This window comes from Malurus melanocephalus, unplaced genomic scaffold (assembly GCF_030028575.1).
Source record: "Malurus melanocephalus ecotype Western Australia unplaced genomic scaffold, MMel_1.1 scaffold_330, whole genome shotgun sequence".
Lineage (NCBI taxonomy): Eukaryota > Metazoa > Chordata > Aves > Passeriformes > Maluridae > Malurus > Malurus melanocephalus.
Genome location: NW_026623562.1, coordinates 220,280 through 233,416, shown reverse-complemented (window position 1 = coordinate 233,416; position 13,137 = coordinate 220,280). Strand labels below are relative to the sequence as shown.

Below are 13,137 nucleotides of genomic sequence, written 5' to 3'. Positions count from 1 at the left end.
TGCTTAAAATTGTGTTAATTTGTGTAATAATGTCCACCGATTCAACACACCTTAGAGGCAAATAGTCAATTCTTAATAGAGCTAGATACTGGCAGATTTGAGTTGGTTTGGAGGAGAATATGAACCTGTTCTCCACAATGCAGAAATTTGTGTGCTCATTTCATAAAACATTTAATGTGATTACAGAAAACAGAATGGTATTGCCTTAGCTRGAAGAGTCCAGCAAAGTACAGTGATCTTTTGAGCCAGCAGTTGTCTCCTGTGCTGGTGATAGCTGTTGCGTCCAGGGTTTTTCTCAAATTGCAAGGGCAACAGATGAGCCCCATAAAACAGATTAGTGGACTTTTTGCTTCCATAAAAGAAATTTTTAGAGAGTCCTGGATATATCTAAATATTTTGGGAYATTTTGATACCCAGGGGTAAAAGAAACAAATGCAAAAATGTTAGGGATTGTTTTTCTTTCCTCTTTCACCTCTCCTCAAGTCACTTCCTATTCTGTCAGCTTCCAAATGTCAGTTTTGATTTATTCTGCACTGAAACAACAGGTATCTGGAAATAGCTTTTCTCATCTCCACAGCTGCCTTTGCCTGACCYACAAAAAGCCCAAGTTTTGCTTTTTTGCTTTAGGCAATTAGCTCTCAATGCTTTTGTGTTTTTTACCCTAAAAATACAGTGAATCAAACGGTAGTATTATAAAAATCTGTCTTTATGCACTGTGGGGCAAACAGTACATACTCATTATACAAGAACAAGGGAATAATCAGTTGAATTGAAATTGAAATTGATAGAAGAAAATACATTTTGATACAGTGYGTGTTTAGCCTACATAACAAAATGCCACAAGACATCAGTGAGAGCATGAGTTTTGGACTGTTTAGGGCAAGAGCAAGCAGTTAGTGAGTAAGTAGTCTGGAAGGCATTTGTCCTCTCACTTTGTACTGTCCACTTTCAGACCTGGTATTGTTCCTGGTGGTCTACCCTACTACAGTAATTTCCTGGTTTTGCTTGTTTGGTTACAGTTTCACACAGATGGTGTATGTAACTGTTCTCTATCAAGTTAAGTTATCTCTTTCTCCACAATTTTTGCAGTGAACTGTCTTTCTGCAGTTCTACTGAACTGACTGCATATGCTTTCAGGAACTCTACCCCTGACACTGGTTTTTAGACAGACACCTCAATCAGAAGTACAGGCCAGAGATAATTTCTAACATTGGATGTCTTCTGTMGTGCAGTATTCTGAGTGCTGGAGCTGTTCTTCCTCAGTTGTCTTCTAGAGGTGGGCTCTCATGATCTGAAGAGCCATGTATCACTAACTGGATTGTTGTGGAGCTGACCATGGAACTATACAGGACAGTATAGGGCTGCAAGAAAACCTATATTCCAATGGCACTAGGACATTTTTTACTGATCACTGTGAAATCTCTTTATTCAGAAACATGACCAAATTTGATTTATTCTCCTCCATGCTTTTCAGGTGCTGTTAGTGTACAATGATACACAAGAGCCAAAGATGTAGGATGGAAGGATTCGGGTATATAATCTGAATACAATTTTATTCTGRATCAGTGGTATTATAGCTCTTAAAAGGAGGAGTATTAAGTTGATGTATAAGGCCTAGCAATATTGACCTTTATCCTGCGATAGCAGTCATCAACTAAACCATAATGTTGCAAAATGACAATAGCTGCCATTCAGTCTCACTGTCAGGATGATAAAATATGATGCATATTCTGATGTACTTTGAGAAGTTCAGTAGAATTTTGCTGGGCCTTATTCACAATTCCATACTCAGTACGAATTTTGTAAAAGCCCTTTGTGACTTTTAATACAGTGTGACATACTTGCCATGTGATTCAACACTCTGTTGGCAGGTCGTGCTGTATGAAATAACTTAAAACAGAACTAAAAAGCTGCYAAAAATGTTTTTTTGAAATGTTAAGGTAGGCTTTTTCATGTCTGCCAAGTATTGCAAAGCATTCTATATATATGAAGGCCAAAATTAGAGAAATTATTCTTTACCAAGGTGAAGCAATTTCAGCATAAGCTAAAAAAAAGTTATGTATCTAATGTAAAAATTATATTAGGAATGTTGAAATTATGCAATAACTCTATTCAAATCGAGACCAGTCTATTTATAAAGAAATGTGTAATATTCCTTTTTGCTTGGTGATGATTTATTTATATAATATCTCAGCTTCTGGCAGTCTGGAGTCTAGGGCCTTCCAGACATGTTTATGTAATGTTGCATTCATTGATGCATAGTATCCATTTTCTTCTAAACTGCGGTCAAAAGTTCTTGTCATAGATCCTTTTGTAAAGAAAGTTATTCTAAGTCACATTTCTGTAGCTGGACACCTGGCTATCTTATATGAAAGATACTTGGGCTTCTGGGCTGAGCCWTACTGTCCTTGACTATTTTGATAATCTATCTCCAATTCTATAAATACACAGTTTTCAGTTAACTTAATCTTTCTGCCAAATTCATGGATCATTGCTTTTCCCCCTTCTGTTTTCCCATTTACTGAATTTAGTAGAGAATGCTTCGKTTTTATTTTCCACAGAGGAAGTGGCAGCACAAAGAAAATCTGATTTGCTGTGAAACCTCTCCCCCCCACCAGCATGAGAAAGAAGAAACCATTTGCATGTCAGCCAGTGCACAACCAGCACTTGGTGCTCAGAGGACACTGAGTTAAATTAAATGGTTGTTTACTTTTATTCACATGCTTGTGTTTTCTGAGCTGACACTTTTGAGGTTTTTGATGCTGTATTTCTGTCTCTTCATGTGAGGGCAGAAGCTTAAGCAAAATGCCTATCATTTGTGAAATAAGGGTACTTCCCAGCTGTCTTTGCATCCAAGGATAACTGGATGGCATAACTTTGTGTTTTGCTACCAATCTGTAGTTTAGATATGTTAGGTACTGAATACTTCCCACCTAAAATGTTAAGATTAGCTGCACTTTTTAATAGCAACATCTATTGAATAAGTTGGCAGAAATATATATTGAATAAATGCAAAAGTGGAATATTATTTGCCTTAAAAGTTGAATTGAATCACTTAATAAAACAGAACTAGCKTGTCTTGTAAAATATTAGCATGATTCACTGGATTTTTGTACTCCATAGCTTAATAAAATATTTAAAGTGCTGCTTACATGAAGATCTAGCAAGTGCATGTTATGTGATCAATTTTGAAGATACACTAATGCAGAGGCTATAAGCTCCCTGTGAAGTGAAATACAGTGTAATTTCCTGTAAGTCAGTGCCTGGTCAAGTAGTGCAAACAGTTTGGGCTTTAGAAATTATCTGTTTGAGTTCCATAKTTTGAAAAGACAAGGTAGATAGATRTATAGATTATTAAAATAATTTGTGGATGGATTCTATTTCGAGAGCATAAGAATTTCAGCATTATCTGGAAGYAGCCTGGATTTGTTGTCAGATACCATATCCTTCTAAGAGTCTCATAGGAACAGTTTGGCATGGCTCAGTGAGGTAGACAACATGTGCAAGTCTGATAGCATTACACTTTAAATACTTATCAGTCAGAGTTAATGTAGCAGGAGAGTCKCTGACAACTTTGTTAGTAACTCCACTCTTTAGAAATAGAGAAATTCAAACACATTTTCATAACCTACATGAAGATGCCAGAGTGGCTTTTCTGCCATTATTTTTCCCTCAGCATTCAGCTAGACGGTGCAACCACTCTGGCATTATATTCATGGGATTCAAAGCAAAGGAGAATAGTTTAAAGTGAGGAGCTGTGCTGTATGCTGCCTAAGACAACACATTCCTGAATTCCCACTGCTGAATTCCCACAGCATTCTCCTGAAGAAACTGGCTGATCATGGCATGGACAGGTATATTCTTCACTGGGTAGAAGAGTGGATGGGCCCAGAGGGTTATGACTGGAGTTACATCCAGCTGCTGGCCAGTCACGAGTGGTGTTCCCAATGGTTCAGTATTGGGACCAGTCCTGTTTAATTCCACAGAATCACAGAATAAGCTSAGTTGGAAGGGRCTCACAAAGATCATCAAGTTCAACTCCTGACCCTGCACAGGACCATYCCAAAGAGTCACACCATGCRCCCAAAAGTGTTGTCCAAGCGCTGGACTCTCGCAGGTTTGGTGCTATGACCTCCTCCCTGGAAAGKCTGTTCCTGCCCAACCACCCACCGGGTGAAAATCATTTTCCTGATATCCAACCTTAACCGTCCCTGACACAATTTCACACCATTCYCTTGGGCCCTGTCGCTGGTCAGCACAGAGAAGAGATCAGTGCCTGTCCCTACTCTTCYCYTCACAAGGAAGCTGTAGACTGCAATGCGATCTCCCCTCAGTCTCCTCCAGGCTGAACAGACCAAGTGACCTCAGCTGCTCCTCATACACCTTCCCCTCAAGGCCCTTCACCATTTTTCTGGTCCACCTTTGGGCACTCTGTAATACCTTTATATCCTTATATTGTGGCACCCAAAAGTGCTCCCAGCTCTCAAGGCTGCAGCACTGCGGAGCAGAATGGGACAATCCCCTCCCTTCCYCAGCTGGTGATGCTTTGCCTGTTTTCAACAGTCCTTATCTGTGATTTATTAATGAGGAGATCAAGWGCGCCTTCAGCAAGTTCAGAGAGACACCAAGCTGGGTGGGAGTGTTGATCTGCTGGAAGGTAGAAGATTCCACAGAGGGATCTGGACAGGCTGGATCAATGGGCCAAGGCCAGTTGTATAAGGTTAAACAAGGCCAAGTGCTAGATCCTGCATTTGGGTCACAGCAACCCCCTGCAGCACTACAGGTTTGGGGAAGAATGTCTGGAAAGGTGTCTTGCAGAAAAGCCCTGGATGGGCTGGTTGACAGCATGATCATGATCCAGCAGGTGGTCAAGAAGGCCGAGTCTTCCTGGCTTGTATCAAAAATAATGTGGCAGCAGGCCAGGGAAGGATCTGGCCTCTGTACTCAGCACTGGTGAGGCCATACCTCGARTGCTGTGTCCAGTTCCTGGCCCCTCACTACAAGAAAGACACTGAGGTGCTACAGCAGAKCCAGAGAAGGGCARTGGAGCTGGTGATGAGTCTGGACAGCAAGCCTTGTGAGCAGTGGCTGAGGGAGCTGTGGTAGTTCAGCCTGGAGAAAAGGAGGCTTGGGGGAATCTTATTGCTCTCGCAACCACCTCAAAGGAGGTTGTAGCYAGGTGTGGGTTGGTCTCACAAGTAACAAGCTATACTACAAGAAGAAATGGCTATAAGTTGCACCAGAGGTGCATATTAGGAAAAACTTCTTCCTTGAAAGGGTTGTCGAGCATCAGAACGATCTGCCCAGGGAAGTGGTTGAATCATAGTCCCTCCAGGTATTAAAAAAATGTGTACATGTGGCATTTAGGAATATGGTTTAGTGGGGACTTGGCACTGCTGAGTTAACAGTTGGACTCAATGATCTTAGGGGCCATTTCCAACCTAAATATTTCTAAGATTCACATATAAAAGTTAAAATTTTCTTTTATTAACTGGATGGCTGAGATGGACTTTCAGAGTTCTGATGGTTCCCACCASTATCATCTCTCGAGTTTATCTATGRGATTAAATCCTCAAAGGCTTTGCTAATATGGATTACAGTGATACTGTAATCTGCCAAAGACAATATCAATTCTCACTTTCTCAGAGAAAAAAGGAAAATATCAATGGCAGACTGTTGTATTACCCTATTTTGTTAAAGCTTGAAGTATATGGAGTTCTATTCAAGTACTCGTATAATGCCAATTTCCATTTTTAGTCTGTTGAGTCTTAACAGCAAGAGAAGGAGGATTTGAAAATTGCAGGTTGGTCAAGCAGCTTCTTATTTTTAAAATGGAAACTKATGTGTAGGAGGAGTATTATTATATCTGTTATATGACTTTCCTTTTGTCCTCCAAAACAGTACACATTGTACATGGAAAAGGAAACAGCTACCTTTGTGTTTGGCATTTTCTTGGGATCTGTGTAGACACTGTGAAATATGCCTGGGCATAGCATTTACCATATGTAGCCAGGAATGGAAGAGCAATGAAGGTCGAGTGCATAAGATTCTTTATCAGGACTTCATGAATGTGAATGATTCTGTGAGTCATACAATCAGAGTAATGCTGTTGTAAGGTGTAAACATTTTTACATAGGGCTARTTATTATTTTGGTGTTTACTACATTGAAGATGTCACAACTTTTGGTGAAGTACCTTCTTAGATAGGATTTAAGCCACCAGGCCTTTGTCTTTTGAGATTGTTGGTTAWATGCTGAACTCAGAAGCCAAAAAAATTGGGGATGTGCTGTTGTGCMTCAGTAGATCTAGTGCATGCCCTTCTATTGTTGCTGCCATCAAGTTTAATATTGTTCAGAATGAAGTCACCTATATGAAATATTTCTTGGAATCATGTCTGTAATGCAAATATTTTCAAGTAGAAGGCCTGTGCCAAGATGYTCTAATCATCTGTTAACCTCCCATAGCAAAATCACCTGTAAACAAGAAGTCTTGTTTATCAACTGCTGGTATTTTTCTCAGGCAGCAGTACGGCAAATTAATTCCTTGTGTCTCTACAGTGTAAAATGGTCCATTACTATGCAAGAATCCAAGCATGGGTCCCAGAGGATCCAAGTCCCATCAGCTAAGAAGCAGTTCCCGTTGTCACATGGTGTAATTAGTAAAGCTTTTGCCCTGCACAGCTAGCTCAGTTGGTGCTGGATCCTCTGACCCRTGCTGTACAGGTGACAGGCAGTAGGCAAATAGAGTGAAGTCGTGCCCTTACCTTCAGGAGGACCTGGGTATCAGCAATGGCAAAACCCAACTGCCTTTCTGGTTCTATTTAGCTGTGGGTTGGTAAGTTCAAAGTTGCCACAGTATGTTTCTTACCACTTTTAGATATAATGTGTTGATTTTGCACCATTTAATTGGGAAATGGCAAACCATTCAGAGTTGCCAAACTCTGGGTTTGGGTGGGACAAACAAATGGTTGGGACACCATTGGTGAAAAGATCTTTGAGATTTTGTTGTTCACAGAGTTGTGTATGTGCATTGGGAGAAAAACTCCAGGTAGAATATGCCATACTTAGAGGCTTTTTCAAAGTAATTATGATTGCATGAACTAAAATTAAAGTATTCTACCACAGGGAAGCTCAGGGAATAATATTTCCATTGGAAATTTTAGCTGAAAAAAAAAATAACTGGTAACTCACAGTATGTCTTTGCTTTTCGTATCTGTTTCTGGTTCTTGGCCTCCTTGGGTACTTGGTAAATACATTCTTTAGAGTACTTCTCCTAGGCTGTAACTAGCTGCTTAATCAGATCTTTTTATGGTAAGACTAGGTGCAAGGAGATGTGAATTGGTGAACTGAGTACTTAAGACAGGTTTTTTTGAAATTTCTTTAACTGACTAATTTTGGAAAAGTTGCCAAAAGTTTGTAACTGAGAGATTGCTGTTTTCCTTGTACTTAACTCAGGAAAGCTGTGATAAGTAGTGTGGGCTGCACTTAGATTGCTCATTATTGACTTTTTAATGGAGTTCCCTGTAGTCTATAGCAGAAGCCAACACAAACAAACAGCAGCAGAAAGCCTGTCCCTACTTGTTGGATAAACTGTGAGAGACTTCTTCCCTGCTACACTCTGTTTTGGGTAGTTCTGTTTCCTGTCTGGATGCCAGTGTATTATTAATGTTTGGGGGGCTTTGGTCCTCAGTTAAAGGGAAAGGGTCTTTTTATGTCTGAGTATCATGACAAGTTAATGCTTTTATGAYCCTTTGTAGATTGGATGTTGTTAGCTATTTGAAAAATAGGCAACATCAAACAARAGAGTTATGATTGCCTATGCTCCAGCTTGATATACTTTTATACTTTACCATATATTCTTTCTTTCACAGGCATTTCCTATTCAAAACAGGAACAGGGACCACGCCGCTGTTCAGTACTGCAACACCAGGGTACACAATGGCATCTGGCTCTGTTTATTCCCCTCCTACTCGGCCACTACCTAGGAACACTCTATCCAGAAGTGCTTTTAAATTTAAGAAATCTTCGAAGTACTGTAGCTGGAAATGTACTGCACTCTGTGCAGTAGGGGTCTCAGTGCTGCTGGCAATACTGCTATCCTACTTTATAGGTGAGTCCTGTTTTTTATAATCAACACTATGAACAGTGCTGTCTGATGGATTGTATGTGGACTGTGACATTCTAACCTTTACCTAGCAAAGTCTTTGGTAACAGTAAAAGCCATGAGAATTTTATGAAAAGTCCCAAAAGTTTAGAGAAATTAGAAAATTTGAATATTTTGTAAGCATTCTGTAGCTTGATGGTCAGTGAACTAACTTCAAAGAAGTATTTGAACTGCAATTAAATTATGTTGTGTCAAGTTCTTATAAAAGTATAGGCTGTAAAAATTACCTGATGTGAATATAACTTGCACCGTATTTTTGGAACACTTTTCCTTTCATTTTGCTGACATATTTCTAATAAAATCTTTAGGAATGCTACCTACCACTTATTTCATTATTACATATGTGTATATTTGTGTATAGAGCTAGAGCAAGAGTCTAATACTGATGTTTGATTGCAAATTAGGGAAAATAATTGTCCAAAAGGACAATATACAGTGAAGATGTAGACTTCTTCCTCTCTTGTGGGCTGTTTATTTTTAATTATTGTCACTGTTCTCTATTTGTTTAATTCCATCTCCCAAATTTTATTTTAGAAGATTTCCTTTATTTCTTTATTTCTTTAATTACTTATTTTCATAAATGTTCACTATAAGTATTATATAATTCGAGTTTTAGGCAGTTAACAGGACCAGTGCTTGCCTATAAGAAAATAYCCTTGGCTTTAATAAGGACCAGGATAATTTTGCACTCCTACCTCCCTCTGCATCTTTGTGCAGACTGCAGGTTTTTTCTGAGTCTTTAAATGTTCTTCAAAGTCTTTCTTTTAACTGGTTTGGTAATTAAAAGTTTAGGTCCCCACAGTTATGGCAATGTAAGTGTAATGGTCTAAATTTTTTTATTGGTTGCACRAAAGTTTAGCATCTTAGGAAGCTGAGGAAAGATAATAGAAAGAAAAGAGTCAATCTCACATTCCTTTCCTCTTTTTAAAATCAGTGTAAATTAATAATAGAGCCTAGAAGGCATTAAGATTCTTAAATCTTTGTCATTGTTCAAACAAGCTTGTTGCATTTCAATGCGAGACAGAGCATCATAAGCTGCATAGCGCCTTTGAAGTAGTTCTTATGGGTTGAAACTCCTGTGAATAATACAAGAAACTGGGTTGCTGAGTAGCTCGAGAAATTCCCCTCTGACCCAGCAAAGCCAAGTCTCCTGGGCRCCCTTTTCACCTCAGCTGCCAGCCCCAAAGAGCAAAAGACATAGATGCAAATGTAGGGCTTTCCGCTGCTGTTCAGCCTCCTTCAGTCATTGGATTTATGGTTATTTTATGTGAATGTACAAGGAGTTTAAAGGTTTAGAGTTAAGTTTTGACACTGGATATTTTTTTAAGTGGGATTGAAATAATGCCACTTATAAAACACATTAATTGTGCTCAGTCTCTTTAATATTGCCTCATAAATCATCAGAAGTAAACATCAGCTACTAAATAAATGCACAAATATGAAAGAAAGAATTCAGTATCACTTTCAGGGGCCATGAAAAACAGCCATACATATAGTAAAACACTGGAGACCTGATTGTGGGCTGAGCTCTACACTTTTCTAGCCCCAAAGAGCCAGATTGCTTATGAATCTGAGGGGCACGGAAGATAGCTGTACTGGATTATTTCTCCCATAGGCACATTAAGAAATACAAGCATGTCTAATGTGCCTCTATCCCTATTCGGGAAAAAGAACCAAGCTTTCCAGTGAGCAAGAGCTTTCAGCTCCACACATCATTTATTCACATACCCTATAAAAAAATAAAAAAGAATAGCTGTACAACATTTCATTTCATGGGTGCACGCCAGCTCACATCCTTGCTGAAATAAACAATGTGCAACAGCCTTCCTCCACCSTTGGTCAATAGGGAGCTCAATGCCTACTAGTGATATTACACATATTTCAGCTAACTCAGCAATCTAAATGTAAAATTCAGCACTCAGGGATGCTCTCTAGAGAGCTTTGTGTCCGTAAAATCACGAATGGATTGCACTCATTCATGTATGTGGTTTTCCCATCTCTCCAGATGTAATATCAGAAATATTCTCCATTTAATAGGCTATCCAAGTATAAATCAGTAGAAATCGTTAATGTAAGATGGAAGCACTCCTTCATCTTAGATAACCATTTCATAGTATCATAGAATGGTTCAGGTTGGAACTGGTTCCAAACCCTCTGCCATGGTCAGGGACACTGTGCTRTACCATATTGCTCAAAGCTCCATCCAACCTGACCTTGAATATATCCCAGGTTGGAGCATCCACACCTTCTCTCAGCAACTTTTTCCATTGTCTGACCACCTTCACAGTAAAGGATTTCTTCTTAATATTTAACCAAAACCTGGCCTATTTCATTTAAGGCCATTCTCCTTTCTCCTGTCTTTGGGAGAAATCCCCCTTCAGGTCTCTTTCAGGTCCCCTTTAGGTAGTAGAAGGCTGCTGTAAAGTCTCCCCAGAGCATTCTCTTCTTCAGGCTGAGCAGCCCCCACTCTTTCAGCCTGTCTTCAGAGGAGACATGTTTCATAATATAGGTGTGAAAGGGAAATGACTGAGTAGGAAATGGGTTSTAACATAAAAAAGAAGGAAGGATTGTAGTATTGTGTGACCTCTAGCATCCTGTGACATGCCTCCAAAACAGTGGTCTGGCATCTCTGCTGAGGTTTACAGCAGCTGAGGTGGCATGTCACATTTGTGTAGTTGGTTTGAGACATGTTTTGAACTTCATGGAGACATGTTGCCACAAGCGTGAAAATGCTGCAGCTTTGTAGCATTTGCATGAAGGAAGGAATTCAGTATGAAGTRTCACTGTCAAGAGCTGAGAAAACCACCCATTTTGTAGCATGAGTGCTGCAAAATATGCCAGTAGACATTGGTAAGGAATATAGGGGGGCTGATGTCCATTGTGTAACTGTGGCAGCTGTAGACTGCAGGACTAATAGACCACTCCTTCAGTGAATGATGGTGTAACCAGCCCTTCTCAAAAATGCAGAGAAATTAACATGTCGTGCTCAGGCTTATTTTAGTTACAGTGAGTATGGGGTAGAGAAAGTGACTTGAGATCCYGCTGCCTCTGCTCAGGCGACATAAGGCAGAAGAGACAGTTTGCTAGACTTCATGTCTGCCTTTTCAGAGCTGCTCAGTCAATTACTGCTCCGTCAATTAGCCCAGCCAGAGGAAGGAGCTGCATCAAGAGTCTGGTGTGTCTTGCACTTCTTCCATCACTCTGACAGGAAAGACTCCTACGTTTACAAAGTCTGCAAAGATGAGGTGAGAGCAGAGAGTGTCAGCATGGGTAGAGACCAGAGCAAACACTACACTCTAAAGACACTTAATGTAATCTTGGGGATCKCAAGGAATTGAAAATGTTACTTCAGTGTAAAGGAAGTCTTCCCATGCTTTCTTGCTTTTCTAGCCCTCGTGTTCTCTCTCAACCATTCTGCAAAATACAAAATATTTAAGTTTACTATTCCTGTCAGTTGGACCTGCTAATTTTTTAGAGAAAATAGAAGAGAGTTGTGGAAAATGTTGATCCTTTTCTCAGAGTCTTCATCTACTGTTAAATGGTTGAGAAAGAAACATGCAAGTGCTGAACCAAAAGATAGTGCAGTAACATGTAGAAGATAGGAATTAAAAATAGCTCTAATTTCAATTAAAAGATCCAAGGAAAAGCTCCCTGAAATAATGTTTGTAAAAATGGGAAGTAAAGAATTTAAACTGCCTCATTTTGTGATCAAGTGTACACTGGAATTTCTTCAAGATGCTCATGTGCTTAACTTCTATATGTAATCAGATTTGCAACCAAGGGAAAAAGCAACCTTTTACTTCCAATATGAAGATTTTAGAATMTTTTTCCCTCTTTGGAAGACCAGGAATAACAGTATTAAATATAAGCCATTCAAGAATGAGAAGTACAAAGCCACCTTGGTTGGGCCTCTTTCTATATATTGATTAATAGTTTTACCCAACTTGGTTGAGGGAGTCTATTTTAGAGCCAGAAACAGCRTCCGGCTTTACAATGTGGAGACAACACAGAACTTTGTCTGTCCATGGCTTACTGCCTCCCTCATTTGCAGTGAATGAAGAAAGTTCTGTAGAGCCACCTCCTAGGTCAAAAATGGCCACCAAGTCAGTTTTATAGGTAATCACCATCCTTCAATTCCACTTTTTGGAATCTTCCTTGTCCACTTGGGTTATACTGAAGGAAGGAGCTTGTTGTTCTTGGATGGGATTTTTTCCAAACAGAAAAAAATCCACTGTGTAATTATGGAGAACTAACCAGTCAGAAGGAGTTGTTTCCAATATGTTGTAGCATATCACAGACTGACCAGCTGTATTAACAAACTGATTTGTCTTGTACTAATTATTTCTTCTGTAGTGTGGATTCAGCAACTGGATAAAATTAATGAGAATTTGGGGACATAAGAGCCCCACTTTCTTCCCCAGGAGTTGCTCTGGCAATCAATTCTCCATTGCCAATGGCACTCTCTTGACATTGTCTAAATCAATACAAGAAATTACTGCCTTTTTCACTGTACRTGAAACCGAAGAGGGGAGCAATTTCCCTCAGTCAGTGCTGGAACTACACAATACCTTATTCAGTCAACTAAGCTTGAAGAGTTGTAAACTGAAAAATTTCATGTATCTGTCATGAATTGTGTCTTATGTCTGCTAAATAAGTTTTTATCAACATAAAATATCCTTTGAATGCACTGCAAGACCTGAGCTATTTAGCCAGGCCTTTCCTGTCCTGGCTGCTTCACAGCAACCTGTCGTACTTGCAAGTCATTGAGCATTTCACTTTTTGTCTAACTTGGGATTGATCATTTTGTTAGCCCCATCTCAGCAGTCATTGTTCAGAACAAGAATATACACCGACCAGCTATTCTTTCTGATAAAGGAAGTATTTATATGTCAGTGATAACAGAAGGGCATCTCTTCTATAGGAAGAAAAGAAAACAACAACAACAAAAAAAAAGCCCAAAAACAAAACAAAACA

At 39.5% G+C, this 13,137-nt stretch overlaps 1 protein-coding gene across 1 annotated transcript in view; it reads left to right on the top strand.

The window, feature by feature from the left end:
- The window catches only part of TENM3 (teneurin transmembrane protein 3), a 406,242-nt gene that overhangs the window by 283,652 nt on the left and 109,453 nt on the right, over positions 1-13,137 (top strand). The window contains exon 6 of the mRNA XM_057377891.1: positions 7,871-8,109. Within this exon, the coding sequence (XP_057233874.1) occupies positions 7,871-8,109 (239 nt within the window). The remainder of the gene's footprint in view (positions 1-7,870; positions 8,110-13,137) is intronic.